At 49.3% G+C, this 19,039-nt stretch overlaps 2 protein-coding genes across 3 annotated transcripts; both read left to right on the top strand.

Moving 5' to 3' along the window:
- Positions 1-51: 51 nt before the first annotated feature.
- On the top strand, positions 52-8,535 carry LOC146760489 (uncharacterized). 2 transcript variants are annotated; one of them, XM_085550807.1, is made up of 3 exons: positions 52-115; positions 476-4,438; positions 8,254-8,535. In XM_085550807.1, exons 2-3 carry the CDS (start codon positions 1,627-1,629, stop codon positions 8,286-8,288), a joined length of 2,847 nt encoding a protein of 948 aa, XP_085406933.1. In that variant the 5' UTR covers positions 52-115; positions 476-1,626; the 3' UTR covers positions 8,289-8,535. The 2 variants fall into 2 exon arrangements, with proteins under 2 accessions (XP_085406933.1, XP_085406932.1); XM_085550806.1 differs by lacking the exon at positions 8,254-8,535 and adding an exon at positions 5,244-6,272.
- A 4,104-nt stretch (positions 8,536-12,639) lies between these two features.
- On the top strand, positions 12,640-18,876 carry LOC146760488 (uncharacterized). Its single transcript, XM_085550844.1, has 3 exons — positions 12,640-12,765; positions 17,702-17,954; positions 18,315-18,876. The coding sequence occupies exons 2-3, from the start codon at positions 17,705-17,707 to the stop codon at positions 18,395-18,397; spliced, it is 333 nt and encodes a 110-aa protein (XP_085406970.1). The 5' UTR covers positions 12,640-12,765; positions 17,702-17,704; the 3' UTR covers positions 18,398-18,876.
- The last annotated feature ends 163 nt before the right edge of the window (positions 18,877-19,039 follow it).

Genomic DNA, 19,039 nt, shown 5'->3' with positions numbered 1-19,039 from the left:
AGCTCCTGGCACTGTCTGCAACAGATCCGCTCTCTGCGTGCTTTCTTTCAGTCGCTGGTGTTGTGCAGCACAGCCACGGCACGGCCCTCAGTGCGTACGCGAGGAGCGTGGAAAGGTAGGTGGTGAATTTTCATCTTGCTAACGCTAGGATTAGGAATGGTGAGCATTCCTAAAAGAGTGGCCACAAAGGTGTGATCTGCCTCGGGGAGAAGTTGATTCTCGCCTCTTCAGCTTTTCCCTTCTTTTCTGTCCACCTGTCCTTTCCAGCTCCTCCTCCCCTCAGCTGCAAGTGGGGCAGTGCTCGAGTGTGAGGACTCTTCCTTGGCATGCGGTAACAGACAATGCAGATGTGACTTTTGTGTCCTTCCTTGTTCTTGGGTTTGTAGCCCAGGGATATCTTGCGAGCAGCTCTCTAAGTCAGACTGTGCTGGCAGCGTGCGTGAGTGAAATAGTGCCTCTTTTTTCCCTCTTGCAGCAAGCTTGCCGAGGCAAGGCAAGCGCTACTCAGCTGAGGAAGAAAGCCGAGAAGGAAAGCAGAAAGCAACGATGAGGGCTTGAGCAAGAAGCTACAAAGGACAGCAGAACCACCTGCAACGCTTCCTCGGAGGTGGCACCAAGAGCTGCTGACTCAACAGTCCAGTTTACTGGCACAGCCGTGCTTTCCCTGTCATGGACGGTGGAGATGATGGAAGTGAACTGGACAGGAAGGACTTGTGCTGCGTTAGAAGCAATGAGGGCTTCACATAGGCAGAACTTGGTGTATGGCAAGAGCTGGAGAGGCTGCGTTCCTTCAGGGTGTGTCTCTTGAGGTCCAGGCCTGGTGTAGGGTTAGGTTGAAATAGGGCTGGCTGGGACTGGAGAGGGAGGAGGTGACGTAGCCCCGGTGTCATGGTTTAATAATTTTGTAATTTTTGCTATCAGTATTCCACATCATAACATCATATAAAGCATGAATAATTTTACTGAATCTGCAACTTATCAGAAGAAGACTACATCTCCCAGGGAACAACACGATAGGTCACGGGACCTGGACTCTATATTAACTCTGTCGCAGAACAGACTGACGTCTTTCGAGTTCTGGCGTTCAGGGGAGTGTGTGGGAGCCTTCAGCCGTTCGCCTAGATTTACAGTAGGCCTCTCGGTTACGGGACTCATTCTCTCTCCTATTTTGCTTGATTCGTTAGCTCAATTTTCAATTATATTGTATTATATTGTGTTATCCTGTATTTCGATATAGTATTTAGTAAATAAGTGTGCCTCCTTAGATCGTTGCCGCTGTTTTCTTTTCTTAATTAATTTTTTTCCTTTCGGCCTAGGGCCCCTCCGGGGCCCACGGCCCCCTGTCACGGACGCAGGTGGATTTTTAGTTCAAACCGTGACAGATTTTGGTGGAGAATGCGGGCAAATTGAGTTGCTGTTTTTCTGTGTTTTCTTCTGTTGCTCTTTTAGCTTTTAACAGAGCTACGAGTTTTTTTTCCCTGTTAAGGAGCTATCTCGTGTTTGCGATTCTGCACCTGCGAGCTTGACCTTGAAAGTCCAGGCGGACTGCCAATACTCCGGTATATTTTATAAACACTGCTGAGCTTTGTTTTCTTTTACTTTTTTCTCTCTATTGGAGGAAAAAAGATGTTTTCTCTACTAAATTTGTTTTACCAGGGACTGTGTGCCATTGGTTCCTTTTTTGAGACGCTCCGAACATATTGGGCCATGTTTAAGCTAGCCACTTTTTCTTATGGAGCTATACAATTGTATAATGGATTGAAAGCATGGTTAGCAATGCTCACTTCGTATCTGTATACAGCTCCAGAGGGAGCAACTAATGCAACTAATTATACAGAAATGGTGATTTTTAAGCGTGCTCCTCTTTCTTTCTATGAATCCTTTATGCAGTTCTTGAATGATCAGTGGGCCACACTCTTAATCTCCCTGATCTTACTGTTGATTATTGTAATAATCTCACTCAGTATCTGGATTTATAACATCCGGAGGAAGTCTTCCCTAGAACCAGAGAATACTGAGTGGCAGGGAATTGAAGAGATTCTCAAAGGACAGACATCTTCAGTGTTATGGAGCTTCACTCCTGAACACTTGAAGAATCCTGAGAGTTTGATTGCATATTTGAGGCAGGAATGTTGTGGCTCAGGCAGATCTCAGGAGGCACAAATGATTTTGGGCCTAGCTAATGCTTATTGGGCCTTAGTCAATACCATTCCTGAGAGGGAAGTTTTTGAAGCTGAGAGAGAGAGTCTCAGGGCCGAGAAGGAGAGTCTTAGAGCTGAGGCAGAAAAACTTTGGACTGAGAAGGTAGAGAGAGAAAAAGCTTTTGAAGCTGAGAGAAAAGATCTCCTGTACCAACGAGACTCAATCTGGTACGAGAAAGAGAGTCTTAGAGCTGACGCAGAAAAACTTTGGGATGAGAAGGTAGAGAGAGAAAAAGTTTTTGAAGCTGAGAGAAAAGATCTCCTGTACCAACGAGACTCAATCTGGTACGAGAAAGAGAATCTTAGAGCTGACGCAGCAAAACTTTGGGATGAGAAAAGCTCCCTGCAATCCCAACTCAACACTCTCCAGTCCGAGCGCGATGCCCTCCGGTCCGAGCACGACACTCTCCAGTCCGAGCACAGCGCCCTCCGGTCCAAGTATGACACTCTCCAGTCCAAACACAAAGACCTCCAGTCCGGGTACGACAATCTCCGGGCAGCGCGCAGCGCCCTCCTGTGTAAGCACAACGCTCTCCAGTCTGAGCACGACGCCCTCCAGTCTAGTTATAACGTCCTCAGGGCAGAATGCGACACCCTCAAGTCTGAACCGTATGTACTCCAACTTAACCAACCACCGGGGGCACCAGATACAATGTTGGTTGCCCCTGTAAGAGGGCGAAAAACAAAACGAGTTTCAACTCAGATAGAGAAAATGCAGAAGGAGTTAGAAGAGCGGAGGGAGTTAGGAGAGCAGGACTCAGGAGAGCAGGGGGACTCAGGAGAGCAGGGGGACTCAGGAGGTCAGGGGGACTCAGGAGAGCAGGGGGACTCAGGAGGTCAGGGGGACTCAGGAGAGCAGGAGGAGTCAGAAGACCAGAGGAAGTCGGCGGAGCAGTGGTTGTTAGAGCAGTATAAGAAGATGTTCGAGGAGGAGAAGAAGTCAGAGGAGCAGAGGAAGTTAGGAGAGAGAAAGTTAGGAGAGAGGAAAAAGGAGGAAGGTCGCCTGGAGGAAATAACACAAGCGTCAGAGTCAGGGTCAGAGTTAGACGAGGAGCCAAAAGCTAGATTTTCTTTACGAGAATTTCTCGAGTCCAAACTTATAGATGGGGCAGCCTCACCAACACAGCTGCCAACATTAACACCTGGGACTCCTGATAGAGCAAAAGGTGAGCAAAGTATTACGACCATTATTGATCGATCTTTTAAACTGAGTGAAATTCGAGATCTGAGAAAGGATTTCACACGTCAGCCAAAAGAAAATATGGTCACTTGGTTACTTCGCTGCTGGGACAATGGTGCCAACAGTGCGTGGCTCGATGGCAGTGAAGCTCGCCAACTGGGTAGCATTTCCAGGGACTCACGTGTGGACAGAGGTATAGGCACATGCCAAAATCGGTCCTACACCCTCTGGAAGCGGATGTTGATAGCGGTAAGAGATAGATTCCCTTTTAAACGGGACTTGGAGCCTGAGAAAAAGAAATGGACTGATATGGAGAAAGGTATCCAATTTTTGAGAGAAAGGGCTCTGGTGGAAATGCTCTACAGCCCCCAGTTCAATCGTAACAATCCAAACCAATTACATGATCCTGAAGCAGTCCACGTTCCACGACAAATGTGGCGTGACTTTACAAAGGCAGCTCCAGAAAAGCATGCCAGTGCACTTGCATTGGTATATGGCAAAGGGGAAAGAAAGCCCCTTGTAAATGAGCTAATTAGCAGACTTCAGGAGCTTGAATTATTTATAAGCGCTACAGAAGTTAAGCTTTATACTTCAGCCATTGTCCAAATGGGAAAAAAAATAGTGGAAAGGTTAGACAAAGTGGAGGAAACACAAAGTGATATTATTGACAAATTGGCTAATGTGCCTGATGTAGATGAATCCACGGTGGTACCAGATGATGGAAACCAGGATTTCCACGATCGCCTATTGAGAGAGCTAAACAACATGAGTTCCTCTCGACCTGTATCATCGAAAATCTCAACCATAAAAAAGAGACGTCCTCGTATTCAAGCAAATGACAACGATAAGACACCTCGTATTCAAGCAAACGACAATGATAAGACCATACGTTTTGCTTTGTTGTATTTCTTGAGTAATCATGGGGAGGATATAAAGAAGTGGTATAACTCATCCACTTCTGCACTTCAGGCACGAGTGAAAGAATTACAATCCAAAACAACCACCAAGGTGAACTCTTCCAAACGGGGGAAAGTTCCAGTCGCTGCGAGTCAACGAGGTAAACAATAGAGGGGCCCTGCCCCCAGCCAGGGGGGGGAAAGGGACAACAGAGTATACTGGACTGTGTGGATTAAGTGGCCTGGCACATCTCAACCACAAAAATATAAAGCCTTGGTGGACACTGGTGCACAATGCACCCTAATGCCCTCAAGTCACCAAGGGACACAACCAATTTATATCCATGGAGTGACTGGGGGTTCCCAAGAATTGACTATGTTGGAGGCCGAAATAAGCCTCACTGGTAAAAACTGGCGAATGCACCCTATTGTGACTGGTCCAGAGGCTCCATGTATACTGGGAATCGATTACCTTAGGATGGGATATTTCAAGGATCCCAAGGGGTATCGATGGGCCTTTGGGATAGCTGCTGTAAACACAAATGGTGTTAAGCAGCTGTCAACTTTACCTGGTCTGTCAGATGATCCTTCTGCTGTGGGGTTGCTCCAGGTAAAAGACCAAGAGGTACCAATTGCCACCAAAGTGGTTCACAGACGGCAGTACCGCACCAATAGGGACTCATTGCTCCCCATTCAAAAGCTAATTCGCCAATTAGAAAATCAGGGAGTGATTAGCAAAACGCACTCGCCTTTTAACAGCCCCATATGGCCAGTGCGTAAAACCAGTGGGGAATGGAGGCTGACGGTAGATTACCGTGGCCTGAATGAAGTCACACCTCCATTAAGTGCTGCTGTACCAGACATGCTAGAACTCCAGTATGAATTGGAGTCAAAAGAAGCTAGGTGGTATGCCACCATTGATATTGCTAATGCCTTTTTTTCCATCCCATTGGCTGCAAAATGTAGGCCACAGTTTGCTTTTACCTGGAGAGGTATTCAGTATACCTGGAACCGTTTACCCCAGGGGTGGAAGCACAGCCCAACAATTTGCCATGGATTGATCCAAGCTGTTTTGGAACAGGGTAATGCTCCTGAGCACTTGCAGTATATTGATGACATTGTGGTGTGGGGCCATACAGCAGCAGAGGTTTCCAAGAAAGGGAAACAGATAATCCAAATTCTTTTGAAAGCTGGTTTTGCCATTAAGCGCAGCAAGGTGAAGGGGCCTGCCCAGGAAATCCAGTTCTTAGGCATAAAATGGCAAGATGGACGTCGTCACATCCCAGTAGATGTGATTGACAAAATCACTGCTATGTCTCCGCCCACAAATAAAACAGAGACCCAATCTTTTCTGGGAGTAGTGGGCTTTTGGAGAATGCATGTCCCAAACTACAGCCACATAGTGAGCCCTCTCTATCAGGTAACACGGAAGAAGAATAATTTCTCATGGGGTCCTGAGCAGCAGCAGGCTTTTGAGCAGATAAAACAAGAAATAGCCCGTGCCGTGGCCTTGGGGCCAGTACGGACGGGACAGGATGTGAAGAACATCCTCTACACTGCTGCTGGAGAGAAAGGTCCCACCTGGAGTTTGTGGCAAAGAGCCTCAGGAGAGACCCGAGGCCGACCCCTAGGATTTTGGAGTCGAGCATATAAAGGGTCTGAGGAGCGCTACACTCCAACTGAGAAGGAGATCTTAGCCGTGTATGAGGGGGTTCGGGCTGCTTCTGAAGTAGTTGGGACAGAGGTTCAGCTTCTTCTAGCACCTCGCTTGCCAGTAATAAACTGGATGTTTAAAGGACAGGTTCCCTCCACCCATCATGCTACTGATGCCACTTGGAGTAAGTGGATTTCATTAATTACTCAACGAGCTCGAATGGGAAAACTCAGCCGTCCTGGAATTCTAGAAGTGATCATGGACTGGCCTGAGAGTAAAAAAATTGAAACACCACCTACAGAAGAGGTATCACGTGCTAAAGAGGCACCACCATACAATGAGCTACCAGAAAACGAAAAGAAATTTGCCCTATTCACAGACGGATCATGTCGTATTGTAGGGAAGCATCGCAGATGGAAAGCTGCTGTATGGAGCCCCACACGACAAGTTGCAGAGGCCACCGAAGGTAAAGGAGAATCAAGTCAATTCGCAGAGGTAAAGGCTGTTCAGCTGGCTTTAGATGTGGCTGAACGGGAGAGGTGGCCAATGCTTCATCTTTATACTGATTCATGGATGGTGGCAAATGCCTTATGGGGGTGGTTGCAACAGTGGGAAAATGATAATTGGCAACGAAAGGGTAAACCTGTTTGGGCTGCTGAACTGTGGAAAGACATTGCTGCCCGAATAAGGAACATTGTTGTAAAGGTGCGCCATGTAGATGCTCATGTGCCTAAAAGTAAGGCTACTGAAGAACATAAAAATAACCATCAGGTTGATCGAGCTGCCAAAATTGAGGTGGCTCAAATAGACTTGGACTGGCAGAACAAGGGTGAATTATTCCTAGCTCGGTGGGCCCATGAGACTTCAGGTCATCAAGGAAGGGATGCAACATATAAGTGGGCCAGAGACCGAGGGGTGGACTTAACTATGGACGCTATTGCTCAAGTTATTCATGATTGTGAAACATGCGCCATAATTAAACAAGCCAAGAGGATGAAACCTATTTGGGGGGAAGGGCGATGGCAAAAGTATAAATATGGGGAGGCATGGCAGGTTGATTATATCACCTTGCCACGATCTCGCAATGGTAAGCGTTATGTACTCACCATGGTGGAGGCAACCACTGGGTGGCTCGAAACATACGCAGTACCCCATGCTACCGCCCGAAACACCATATTAGGGTTGGAAAAGCAAATCCTGTGGCGGCATGGCACTCCGGAAAGAATTGAATCAGATAATGGGACCCATTTTAAAAATTCCCTTGTAACCACTTGGGCCAAAAATCATGGCATCGAGTGGATTTACCATATTCCCTATCATGCACCAGCTTCTGGTAAGATTGAACGATTCAATGGGTTATTGAAAACTATGTTGAAAGCAATGGGTGGCGGAACGTATAAAAATTGGGAGAACCATTTAGCAGAAGCCACCTGGTTGGTCAACACTCGAGGATCTAGTAATCGTAATGGTCCTAACCAATCCAGCTCCCTACGTACCGTGGAGGGAGATAAGGTTCCTGTAGTACACATAAAGAGTGTGTTGGGAAAAACAGTTTGGGTCCTTCCAGCGTCTGGAAAGGGCAAACCTCTCCGGGGTACTGTCTTTGCCCAGGGACCTGGGTGCACATGGTGGGTGATGGACAAAAATGGGAATGTTCAATGTGTACCACAAGGGAATTTGATGTTGGGGGAGTGCAGCCAATGATTTTCCTGTAAATATATAGGTAGAGTCTCAGAAAATATTTCAATTGGTTACAGAATAGTTCAATTAGGTATAGGACTTAAGATAGAGTGGATCAATGTTAAGGAAACACTTTTCTCTATATACCTTAATTAGGCATTCTGTAAGCAAGTTTTCCATCTGGACTCTATATCCTGCACTGGCCATGCATGTGTAGAGCACACATGGAAAGAAGTATAAGTCAAAAGGAAATCTGCTGTGGTGGCTGGGAAAGGATGAGTGCACCTTGATGTGGGGGACGCCCTACCAGCGCTGCCTTTCCCCTCTACCGCTGACATGTTTTCCTTTTTCTGGCAGTTTTGCCATTTTCTCAAAATTAATAAATAGTAAATTAGGTTATAGAGTTTTGTTCTCAACTTAGGGATTTGTATGGAATAAATATAGATTGTTGAGAAAAAATAAGGTTGCTGATTATTCACAATTATACATATGAGTGTGTATGTATGTATAAATATAATGTAATGATGTAGAATAAGGGGTGGAATGTCATGGTTTAATAATTTTGTAATTTTTGCTATCAGTATTCCACATCATAACATCATATAAAGCATGAATAATTTTACTGAATCTGCAACTTATCAGAAGAAGACTACATCTCCCAGGGAACAACACGATAGGTCACGGGACCTGGACTCTATATTAACTCTGTCGCAGAACAGACTGACGTCTTTCGAGTTCTGGCGTTCAGGGGAGTGTGTGGGAGCCTTCAGCCGTTCGCCTAGATTTACAGTAGGCCTCTCGGTTACGGGACTCATTCTCTCTCCTATTTTGCTTGATTCGTTAGCTCAATTTTCAATTATATTGTATTATATTGTGTTATCCTGTATTTCGATATAGTATTTAGTAAATAAGTGTGCCTCCTTAGATCGTTGCCGCTGTTTTCTTTTCTTAATTAATTTTTTTCCTTTCGGCCTAGGGCCCCTCCGGGGCCCACGGCCCCCTGTCACGGACGCAGGTGGATTTTTAGTTCAAACCGTGACACCCGGGGTTTGGCTTCTCCTTGGGTCTGACTGGAGGCTGAGTGACTGATTGCTAAGCGGCAATCCTGGGCACTGGGGTTTCATTTTGGGGTGTGGGCGGGGCAATAAATAGAAGCCAAATCTTCTTGTACGCAATAAAATTGAAGCGAACTTTCTAAACCTGGTGCTGCCTCTTTCAGTAGCTGGTCAGAACGTCCCTCGCTCGGGCTGGCAATCGCAGGGCGATGAAGCGGTCGGCTTCACGTCTCTCCCTTGACATGGTGCAGTGCAGGTTTTCCCCCGTTTCCTTGTTGGTCTTCCCAACCTGTGGCCTTTCAGCCAACCCGTAAGTGCTGGTGACAGGCTGTGAGCATCTCCTTGCTCTCTGAGGACTGACAGAAAGAAACCAGAGGAGGGGAAGCAGCCCGGCAGGAAGAAGGGTGTCCCGTGCTCAGCCCCTTGAGTTGGCCTCTCTTCCCTGAGGGCTCTTTCAGCTTCTGATGGATGCACCGTGTGTTGCTGTTTGCCCTGGGAAGCCCAGCTGCACGCTGGCAGCCGTGGCCTGTGCATCAGCCTCCCCTTGAGGCCCAAGGAGTTGTTTGTTTTTATGTATTCACTATTGGTGTGGCATTTTGTTGTTTTGTTCTGCTTTGAGATCAAGGGGTAATTTAACACCGTTGGAAGTCATTGGGGTTCAGGAGTAGCACATGTAGAATTTTGATCATGCAGCAAGTTGTGATTTCTACTGTGTTAAAGAACTGGCACACACATATACGCCTGCAGCCGGAGCTTGATTGACTCTCGTCAATACGGCCTTCCAAAGCCCGGCCCTGGGGAGTTGTCCAAAAATTTTCCAACCTTTTGTATTACCTAAGTTTATTTTAAGCAGACAAGGAGGAGTAATCTCTTAAAGGCTTTTTTAAAGGCATTGGACTAGGTTTTGATTATCACGTCTCAGGAAGCTTCTGCATTCCACCTAGTGCTAATGTGATACATCAAGAGCAGATGACACAAGAGATTCAGGCCTTGCTGCCAGTCTTTTACGAATCAGAACTTTGTTTCATGTTGCCAGATATTGTGGTTTCCTTTTCAGGGGATTCCTTTGCTGTATAATAAGAAGGCCGAGGGCATCCTGGCCTGCATGGGAAACAGTGTTGCCAGCAGGAGCAGAGAGGTGATTGTCCCCCTGTTCTCAGCACTGATGAGGCCGCAGCTCGAGTGCTGTGTTCAGTTTTGGGCCCCTCAGTGCAAGAAAGACATCGAGGCCCTGGAACGCGTTCAGAGGAGGGCAACAAAGCTGGTGAGGGGTCTGGAGCACAGGCCGTATGAGGAGCGGCTGAGGGAGCTGGGATTGTTCAGCCTGGAGAAGAGGAGGCTCAGGGGAGACCTCATTGCTCTCTCTAACTTCCTGAAGGGAGGCTGTAGTGAGCTGGGGCTCGGCCTCTTCTCTCGTGTCATTAATGATAGGACCAGAGGGAATGGCTTCAAGCTGCGACAGGGGAGATTCAGGCTGGACACTACGAGGTATTACTGCTCAGAAAGGGTGGCCAGGCACTGGAATGGACACAGGGATGTGGTGAAGGGAAGGGGACGAGGGCGAGGAAGGAAGGAAGGAAGGGAAGGGGAAGGTAAAGGAAGGAAAGCGAGAGGAAAGACACGAAATGAGACGTGAATTTTGGGTCCTTTTCCGGCAGCCGCCCCCCCCCAACAGGCCCCAGCCCGGCCTGAGCCACGTGACAGTGCCGGTGCCAGTGACAGGAAGTGCTTCCTGCAGGCGGCGGAGAGCACTTCCGGGCCATGGCGGCATGGCGGCCATGAGCGGGGCCGGGAGGAGCGGGCTCTGTGCTGCGAACGGGGTCGGGCCTCGGTGCGGGGGCACGTAGGGGCTGTCGGGGGAGGAGCTCGCGGCGCTGCCGGCACCCAGAGGCGGCTCCCGGGCGGCTCCACGGTCTCGCTGTGCTGCGGAGTCACCCGGCCGGCCCCAAAAGCCTGGAGGCAGAGCCTGAGCCGGCCCCGGCCCGGATCGTGTGGTGCGGCTCCGGCCGTGCTGGGCTGTGCGGCAGGAAGATGACTTGCGGAATCAAACTCTATAACCCAAAGATGGGTTCTAAAGCAGGTATGTTTATTCCAGCGTTGCGCAGCGCCGGGTGCAAGCGGGAGAGCTCCACCAAACTTGCACACCGTAAGGAGAAAAGTGTGTTACAGATATAGGTTAAGCTAATACGTAATCAATAGTCTCCTCCTCAGTTTGATTACATATTCATTACATTCCCTAGGACCCCGTTCCCCGCGACCCTTGCCGTTGTTTTGGGGTGAAATTCTTCTTCTGTTTTCTTCTTGGTGTTATCTGCTGGTATCGTTCTCCCATGTCAGCATCATCTTGCCCGGGGGTATCTAATCCTTCTTCTTGTCAGAGGTCTCCGGACAATTTCTTCTTATCTTTATTGCCCTCTTCTCTGGTTTTATTTTGACTAAGTGTCTGTAATTCCCCCTATCCCTGCACTTTTAAATGTAAACTATCTGCAGTTACCCTTTGTCTCGGATTCTGTGAAGTTCCCCTTTCCCTTTCTATAGCAAAGTGTTACCTTGCCTCCATTTCAGTCTTTGGGTCCCCAGGGAGGCTCTCCCTGGGGGTGTCCCGATTCGAAGGCAGGATTCAATCCCGCCGCAGCCCGTCCATGGCAGGCAAACGCTTCTCTCCTCTGCTCTTGGGACTCAGCAGTGCCAGGGGTTTCACAGCGCGCGTGTTGCAGTGGCTGGCAGCCTCCGTGTGTTTCTCTATTGCATACAGGATCCCATGGTGGAGCCGCGTCAGAAGCAGACGTTGGTGTCTTGTGGCAGGAGCAAGGGCAGTGGAAGCGCTGCCCAGGGCAGGGCGGTGGTGACTGCCATGAGAGCGGAGGTCTGATGCCATCTGCGAGGGATGGGATTTGCATCCGGTGGCTTTTCCGTTGCAGAATGTCCAGCAGCAGAGCGTGAGTGGCCGTGAAATGAAGCTGGGCCCCAGGAGAGCCGCCTGGAGCTGCGTCACGAGCTTCGTGCGTGGCCAGCGCAAGGTAGGTGTGCCTTACTGTAAGCATGCGCTGAAGCAGTGTTGGTTAAGCACGGCTCACTCCTCTGTCTGCAACAGATGGGCTTTCTGCGCGCTTTATTGCTGTGGCCGTAGAATTCCCTCTTTCTTACCATCTGATCTGTGAAGGCTTTTGTGTGGGAAGGTTTTGAGGAATGAGGGAGTAGAAATTGCTTTAGTCACGAGTCATCTGGAAAGGTTTCACAGAAACGGTGACATTTGCAGAAGGAACGTATTGGCATTGGCAGTTGTGCCAAATACTCACTGGGATGGAGAGGAGGGAGTACCTGCAGAAGACCGTTCTCTTCTGGTTTTGAGGAAGCCGGGCAGAGCTCAGATTGCAGCTTAAGCAATGTTCTTTTGTCACACTCTGTGTCCTGTGTTGCGTTCTCTCCTTTCGATTCCAGTTCTCCTGACAGGTTAGGCTTGAATTCAGCATAATATCTGCTTCTCCCTGGGTTCAGGTTCTTTGGGTCTCCTGCCTGCTTTTCTCCCTTTTCTTAATGGAGAGTGGAGTTTCTACCACAGAGCAAAGTTTCGTGATTGACAGAAACAAATATGGAACATATTAGATGAACACAGCTCTGCATTTTTTTCTTCCTCCGAACAGCAAGGGACTCCTGTGCTCTCATTAATATCATCAGTGAGTAGATGCTGCCTTCTGCTGGAGCCTAAAATGCTTTCTGCAGTTGAGTGGTTGGAAACATAGGGTTTTAACTTAAAATTGTTTGCGCAGGGTGAAGGTTGGGAATACAATTAGAATACAGTTACACAGTGCTCTATCCCCAGCACTTTCCATCATTTTTCTTAACACAGCTTACGGTTCATTTCAAAACAAACTAACAAAGATGAACTTGGGTTAGCGTAGCCTCTTTTAAATGATCCTTCTGTGTCTTTTCCAGGCTGGTAGCAGAATGGAGACTTTCCCGAGGCACTGAGGAACAGACACAAGCTTCTTTTGAAGGCTTCAATGAAATTCTGCCCCAGCAGTATCTGTGGTCTTTTGATGCTAAGGAGCTGGACGTAAAGGATTCTTTGACTATTGCCAGATCCAGGCTGCTACAGGTATGTCACGGTTTAAACTAAAAATCCACCTGCGTCCGTGACAGGGACTGTGGGCCCAGCAGGGGCCCTAGGCCGAAAGGAAAAAAAGTTAATTAGGAAAAGAAAACAGCAGCAACAATCTAAAAAGGCACACTTATTTACTAAATTACTATATCGAAATACAGGATAACACAGTATAATACAATATAATTGAAAATTGAGCTAACGAATCAAGCAAAATAGGAGAGAGAATGAGTCCCGAAACCGAGAGGCCTACTGTAAATCTAGGCGAAACGGTGAAGGCTCCCACACACTCCCCTGAACGCCAGAACTCGAAAGACGTCAGTCTAGCCTGCGACAGAGTTAATATAGTGTCCAGGTCCCGTGACCTCGTGTTGTTCTCTGGGAGATGTAGTCTTCTTCTGTAAGTTGCAGATTCAGTAAAATTATTCATGCTTTATATGATGTTATGATGTGGAATACTGATAGCAAAATTACAAAATTATTAAACCATGACAAGGTAATACTTGCATTTCAGTCAGTGTCTGAAGAGCAAAGTTCATTAAGGCTGGCGGTTCTGTTGTCAGGATGTGTGAGAGAAGCCTTATGTATCAGTTAGTATTTGGTTACTGTGTTGGTCTTCACTTTCTTCTTTGCAACCAATTTACACGTTTCTAACGTTAAGATTCTGCCAGCATAAATTTTTTGGCTAACAGTGTTTTTGTAGTCCTTGACAATGTGATTTGCGTGTGTCTAAAGAGTGAGCAACTAGAAAGCAAGGGAGCAAAGAACCAAATATCAGCGGATGGTCAAATTACTGAGTGGAGCAGGTTTTAGCTGCTTTTGGGTTCTCCAAGTTATACTCTACAGCAAAACATCGTATTTCTAGCACAGAATGGTACGGTTAGGTAAAGACAAAGTACGTTGTTAGTTTGAATGTCTAAATACAAATGTTTTCATGAGTGGTATTTCTCTTTTGTGGCCTCTCCACATTTTCTTTGTGAGCGGATGTTATTATTTGCTATGAAAGTTTGAGAGTTTAATATTAAAAACGAGTGTAGTGTGATTGCAGGTGCTTTTAAGTACAGTAGTATTTCAGTACAATAGTCTTGCTGTAGAAGCAAAGTAGTAGGTTGTAGTTTCAATGATTCCATGTGGGTGCCCAGCCCAAAGTGGGGATTCCCTTATGAAAGGAGGGGGAGGGTGAAGGAGGCCGAGGGCCCTTTTCTCGGGGCCAGCTCTCTGTGCCCTCTTGCTGGCCGGAGAGAAGGGCTGCCCGCTGGACACAGTGAGTGCCTTGTAGCTCCCGTGCCGTGCCCTGCCCTCCAGCCCCCTCCTCATCCTATGCGGAACACCACTCCCAGCAGCACAGGTGCCATTTTGGAATCTTCCCCATGTCACAGCTGTCACCTTGGTTGCTGCGGCTCCACCCGACTCACTCACCTCTGAGAGTGCTGGGCAGGTAGCAGCCATGTCCAGCACGAAGCGAGGGCGAGAGGAATGTAGTGAGGATTTAAGTGGGAGAAGGAGCTGGGGGCCCCAGAACCGAAGAGGAGGAGGGTGCCCGCCATAACCATCAAATGGAGGAGGGGGAAAGGAGCCCGTTTCCATCATGCCTGGACCAGCCCTGTGACCACCACCCATGTGGAGCCGATGGAGGTGGATCCCCCTCCGGAGGAACCGATGGAGGTGGATCCCCCTCCAGAGGAGCCCATGGACGTGGATCCGCCCGCGGCATAGCTGGCCTGGCACCACACCACCGTGGTCATGGTCATGACCGTTGGCATGGTCACAGCTTCACCATCGCTGGTCCAGGCACTCGGCTCCTTTCCTGCTGCGTGGCCCCTGCCCCCAGCATGAGCTGGGTGGCATTATTTAACATCTTCTTCTCCTCCACCTCGTTGCTCCTCCGGTTCTGTGGGCCCCCAGTTCCTTCTTCCCCCTGTTGTAGTTAGGTGTTTGCTCTGTTCTTTGTTTTGATGGTTGTGTTAGGTTAGTGTTAGTGTTCAGTTTAGTTTTAGCGTTAGGGATAGGTTCCTGTTTGTTCTTTAGAGTTAGGCATAGGTTCCTGTTTGTTCTTTAGGGTTAGGTATAGGTTTCTGTTGTTATTTTAGAGTTAGGCATAGGTTAGTGTTCGTACTTACAGTCAGGCATTGGCTGCTACACTCAAGTAAAAGTAACCGCTGCTCCTGGGTAAGCACACAGTGTTGCCATCAGGGCTCAAGCTCAGGCAGCCAGCTGACCGGGGCAGAATTTGTGTTAGACGCTGCTCAGTGACAACACCCAGAACAAAGTAGCAAGGATGCGAAGTGCAGGAGACTACTTGCGCTTATCACATTCTGTCTGCTGTAACAGCATTACTCAAAGATTTCTAATCAGGCCAAGATCTTTGTGATGCAGCAGTTTGTTCATTACTGCCATCATGGGCGCACAACCCTACTGGCGAGGAATGGAAGGCCCTATATGCTGGCCCGACCCTACCCGCAGGGAGGTGTGCTCCCTCCCCTGGGCACGGGTCAGGGACATTGCTGGGAGACTTCCCAGTCTGATCTGCCCTTCTGTCTACTATCCCCTGCTGATAGTTCAGGCTGGCAGTGAAGAAGTTAGTAAAAAAAGCCTGAAGGCTATCAAAGATGATTTCAGGGGACTGGGGCGGGTAATCGAAGGAACAGGTGTGCGGGTGGTTATTGCATCTGTACTTTCAGTGGCAGGGAGGGATACTGAGTTGGACCTAAAAACCCACCTCTTAAACAAATGGTTAAAGAGTCGGTGCAGACATAGGAGTCTTGGTGTTTTTCACCATGGGGCAATTTATTTGGCTCCTGGCATGACAGCTACAGACGGAAGCGGCCTGTCTCAAAGGGGTAAGAGGGTTCTAGCTGAGGAACTGTCAGGACCCCACCAAAAACCTGCACCCTGACTTGTAAAATGGTTACACAGATATAGGTACACCTCATACATAGTCAATGATGTAAGGAAGGACACTGGACACACCTTCGTTGGCTCCACAGCCGCAGTCCAACACGGCGGCCAGGCCCGTCGATCCATTCCTTTGCTTGCTGCCAGTTCCCACAGGGAGTCCTCACTCAGACACCTGAAACAACAACGCACACAAACACATCAGGCAAACAACAGACACGCACACAAACACAAAACGCCCTCCTCGGATCCCGCCACTCACCCTTCCTTTGCCAACTTCTCTCGCTCACCTTCAGGGCAGTGCCAGCCCCTTCAACCCGATCACAGAATCACAGAATGACCCGGGTTGGAAGGGACCTCAAGGATCATGAAGCACCAACCCCCGCCTGGCTGCGGGGCTGTGGCAGCCGGTGTGGCTGGGTGCAGCACGTGGGCATGTGGGAGGGCCTGCAGCAGGGATGTGGGGTGTAATCAGAGTGACTGGAATTCCAATTCAGTCAGAGGTCTTAATTGTAGGTAAGGGTTGAATCCGCCGAGGTGCCGCACAAGGAGAGGCGCTGGGTGCGACTATGGAAAGCAGAGCTTGTGTGTCCCAGGAGGCAGGCGTAGTCAGGTCCCCTTTGGAGCCTGCCGTTGTTGGTGCTCAGCTCAGGAGCCCCATCAGGAGCTGCTGCGTGCTGCGTCTGTGTCACGGACTTATCTAGATCAATATGATTGACTGATCAATCTATGATCTCCAGATGATGTTATGATGTGAAATACCAATAGAAAAAAATACAAAACCACAACAGTATGGCAGCCCAAAAAGATTCCCTTGTGGAAGAAGGGGGAGGGTGAAGGAGGGTGAAGGAGGCCGAGGGCCCTTTACTTGGGGCCGGCTCGTCTGTGCCCTCTTGCTGGCCAGAGAGAAGGGCTGCCCGCTGGGCACAGGGAGCACCTTGTAGCTCCCGTACCATGCCCTGCCCTCCAGCCCCCTCCTCATCCTATGTGGAACTCCAGTGCCAGCAGTGCGGCCGCCATTTTAGAACCCTCTCCATGTCACCATGGTCACCGTTGCCGCATGCCTCTGACAGTTGTGGCAGTTAACAGCCATGCCTGCTGCAAAGAGGGCGAGGGTTGAAGTTTCTGGTGGGAGGATGGAGCTGGGGGCCCTAGGAGTCAGAAGGAGGAGGGGGCCCGCCATGACCATCAGGCAGAGGAGGGGTAAGAGAGCCATTATCCATCATGCCTGGACCAGCCCTGTGACCACCACCCATGTGGAGCCTATGGAGGTGGATCCCCCTCCGGAGGAACCGATGGAGGTGGATCCCCCTCCGGAGGAACCGATGGAGGTGGATCCCCCTCCGGAGGAACCGATGGAGGTGGATCCCCCTCCAGAGGAGCCCATGGACGTGGATCCGCCCGCGGCATAGCTGGCCTGGCACCACACCACCGTGCCAGGCCCCGCGTTGGCATGGTCACAGCTTCACCATCGCTGGTCCAGGCACTCGGCTCCTTTCCTGCTGCGCGGCCCCTGCCCCCAGCATTAGCTGGGTGGCATTATTTAACATCTTCTGCTCCTCCACCTTGTTGCTCCTCTGGTTCTGTGGGCCCCCAGTTCCATCTTCCCCCTGTTAGGTTAGGTGTTTGTTATGTTCTTTTTTGTTGATGGTAGTGTTAAGTTAGTGTTAGTGTTAGTGTTCAGTTTAGTTTTAGTGTTAGGGATAGGTTCCTGTTCGTTTTTTAGAGTTAGGCATAGGTTCCTGTTTGTTCTTTAGGGTTAGGTATAGGTTTTTGTTGTTATTTTAGAGTTAGGTATAGGTTTTTGTTGTTATTTTAGAGTTAGGTATAGGTTTCTGTTGTTATTTTAGAGTTAGGCATAGGTTAGTGTTCGTACTTGCAGTCAGGCATTGGCTGTTACACTCAAGTAAAAGTAACCGCTGCTCCTTGGGTAAGCATGCAGCTGGTTGCTCACCCCGAGCAATGAGTGCGACTGCCCTGACAGTTTGATGACATCTGCGATGAACTGAATTTCCCTCTTGGGACTTTTCCTTTGCAGAACATGGAGGAGCAGAGCGTGAGTGGGCTGAGAAATGGAGCTGGGACTCAGGAGAGCAACACGTGGCTGTGTCCCAGAGCTCCCAAAGTGTGGCCATTGCAAGGTAGGAGTGCCTTACCGAAAGCGTTGTTCAAGCACAGCTCCTGGCACTGTCTGCAACAGATCCGCTCTCTGCGTGCTTTCTTTCAGTCGCTGGTGTTGTGCAGCACAGCCACGGCACGGCCCTCAGTGCGTACGCGAGGAGCGTGGAAAGGTAGGTGGTGAATTTTCATCTTGCTAACGCTAGGATTAGGAATGGTGAGCATTCCTAAAAGAGTGGCCACAAAGGTGTGATCTGCCTCGGGGAGAAGTTGATTCTCGCCTCTTCAGCTTTTCCCTTCTTTTCTGTCCACCTGTCCTTTCCAGCTCCTCCTCCCCTCAGCTGCAAGTGGGGCAGTGCTCGAGTGTGAGGACTCTTCCTTGGCATGCGGTAACAGACAATGCAGATGTGACTTTTGTGTCCTTCCTTGTTCTTGGGTTTGTAGCCCAGGGATATCTTGCGAGCAGCTCTCTAAGTCAGACTGTGCTGGCAGCGTGCGTGAGTGAAATAGTGCCTCTTTTTTCCCTCTTGCAGCAAGCTTGCCGAGGCAAGGCAAGCGCTACTCAGCTGAGGAAGAAAGCCGAGAAGGAAAGCAGAAAGCAACGATGAGGGCTTGAGCAAGAAGCTACAAAGGACAGCAGAACCACCTGCAACGCTTCCTCGGAGGTGGCACCAAGAGCTGCTGACTCAACAGCCCAGTTTACTGGCACAGCCGTGCTTTCCCTGTCATGGACGGTGGAGATGATGGAAGTGAACTGGACAGGAAGGACTTGTGCTGCGTTAGAAGCAATGAGGGCTTCACATAGGCAGGACTTGGTGTATGGCAAGAGCTGGAGAGGCTGCGTTCCTTCAGGGTGTGTCTCTTGAGGTCCAGGCCTGGTGTAGGGTTAGGTTGAAATAGGGCTGGCTGGGACTGGAGAGGGAGGAGGTGACGTAGCCCCGGGGTTTGGCTTCTCCTTGGGTCTGACTGGAGGCTGAGTGACTGATTGCTAAGCGGCAATCCTGGGCACTGGGGTTTCATTTTGGGGTGTGGGCGGGGCAATAAATAGAAGCCAAATCTTCTTGTACGCAATAAAATTGAAGCGAACTTTCTAAACCTGGTGCTGCCTCTTTCAGTAGCTGGTCAGAACGTCCCTCGCTCGGGCTGGCAATCGCAGGGCGATGAAGCGGTCGGCTTCACGTCTCTCCCTTGACATGGTGCAGTGCAGGTTTTCCCCCGTTTCCTTGTTGGTCTTCCCAACCTGTGGCCTTTCAGCCAA

The sequence above is a fragment of the Coturnix japonica genome, chromosome 6 (assembly GCF_054131305.1).
Source record: "Coturnix japonica strain WE chromosome 6, WE-NBRP24, whole genome shotgun sequence".
NCBI lineage: Eukaryota > Metazoa > Chordata > Aves > Galliformes > Phasianidae > Coturnix > Coturnix japonica.
This window is presented reverse-complemented; position numbering and strand designations above follow the sequence as displayed.

What these genes read in the sequence shown, in the direction of transcription:
- LOC146760489 (XM_085550806.1), top strand. Translation starts at nt 1,627, where the DNA reads ATGTTTTCTCTACTAAATTTGTTTTACCAGGGACTGTGTGCCATTGGT. An exon ending in AGTCGCTGCGAGTCAACGAG is followed by an intron (nt 4,439 to 5,243) that starts GTAAACAATAGA and finishes TGCAAAATGTAG; the next exon opens with GCCACAGTTTGCTTTTACCT.
- LOC146760488 (XM_085550844.1), top strand. Translation starts at nt 17,705, where the DNA reads ATGGAGGAGCAGAGCGTGAGTGGGCTGAGAAATGGAGCTGGGACTCAG. An exon ending in TACGCGAGGAGCGTGGAAAG is followed by an intron (nt 17,955 to 18,314) that starts GTAGGTGGTGAA and finishes TCCCTCTTGCAG; the next exon opens with CAAGCTTGCCGAGGCAAGGC.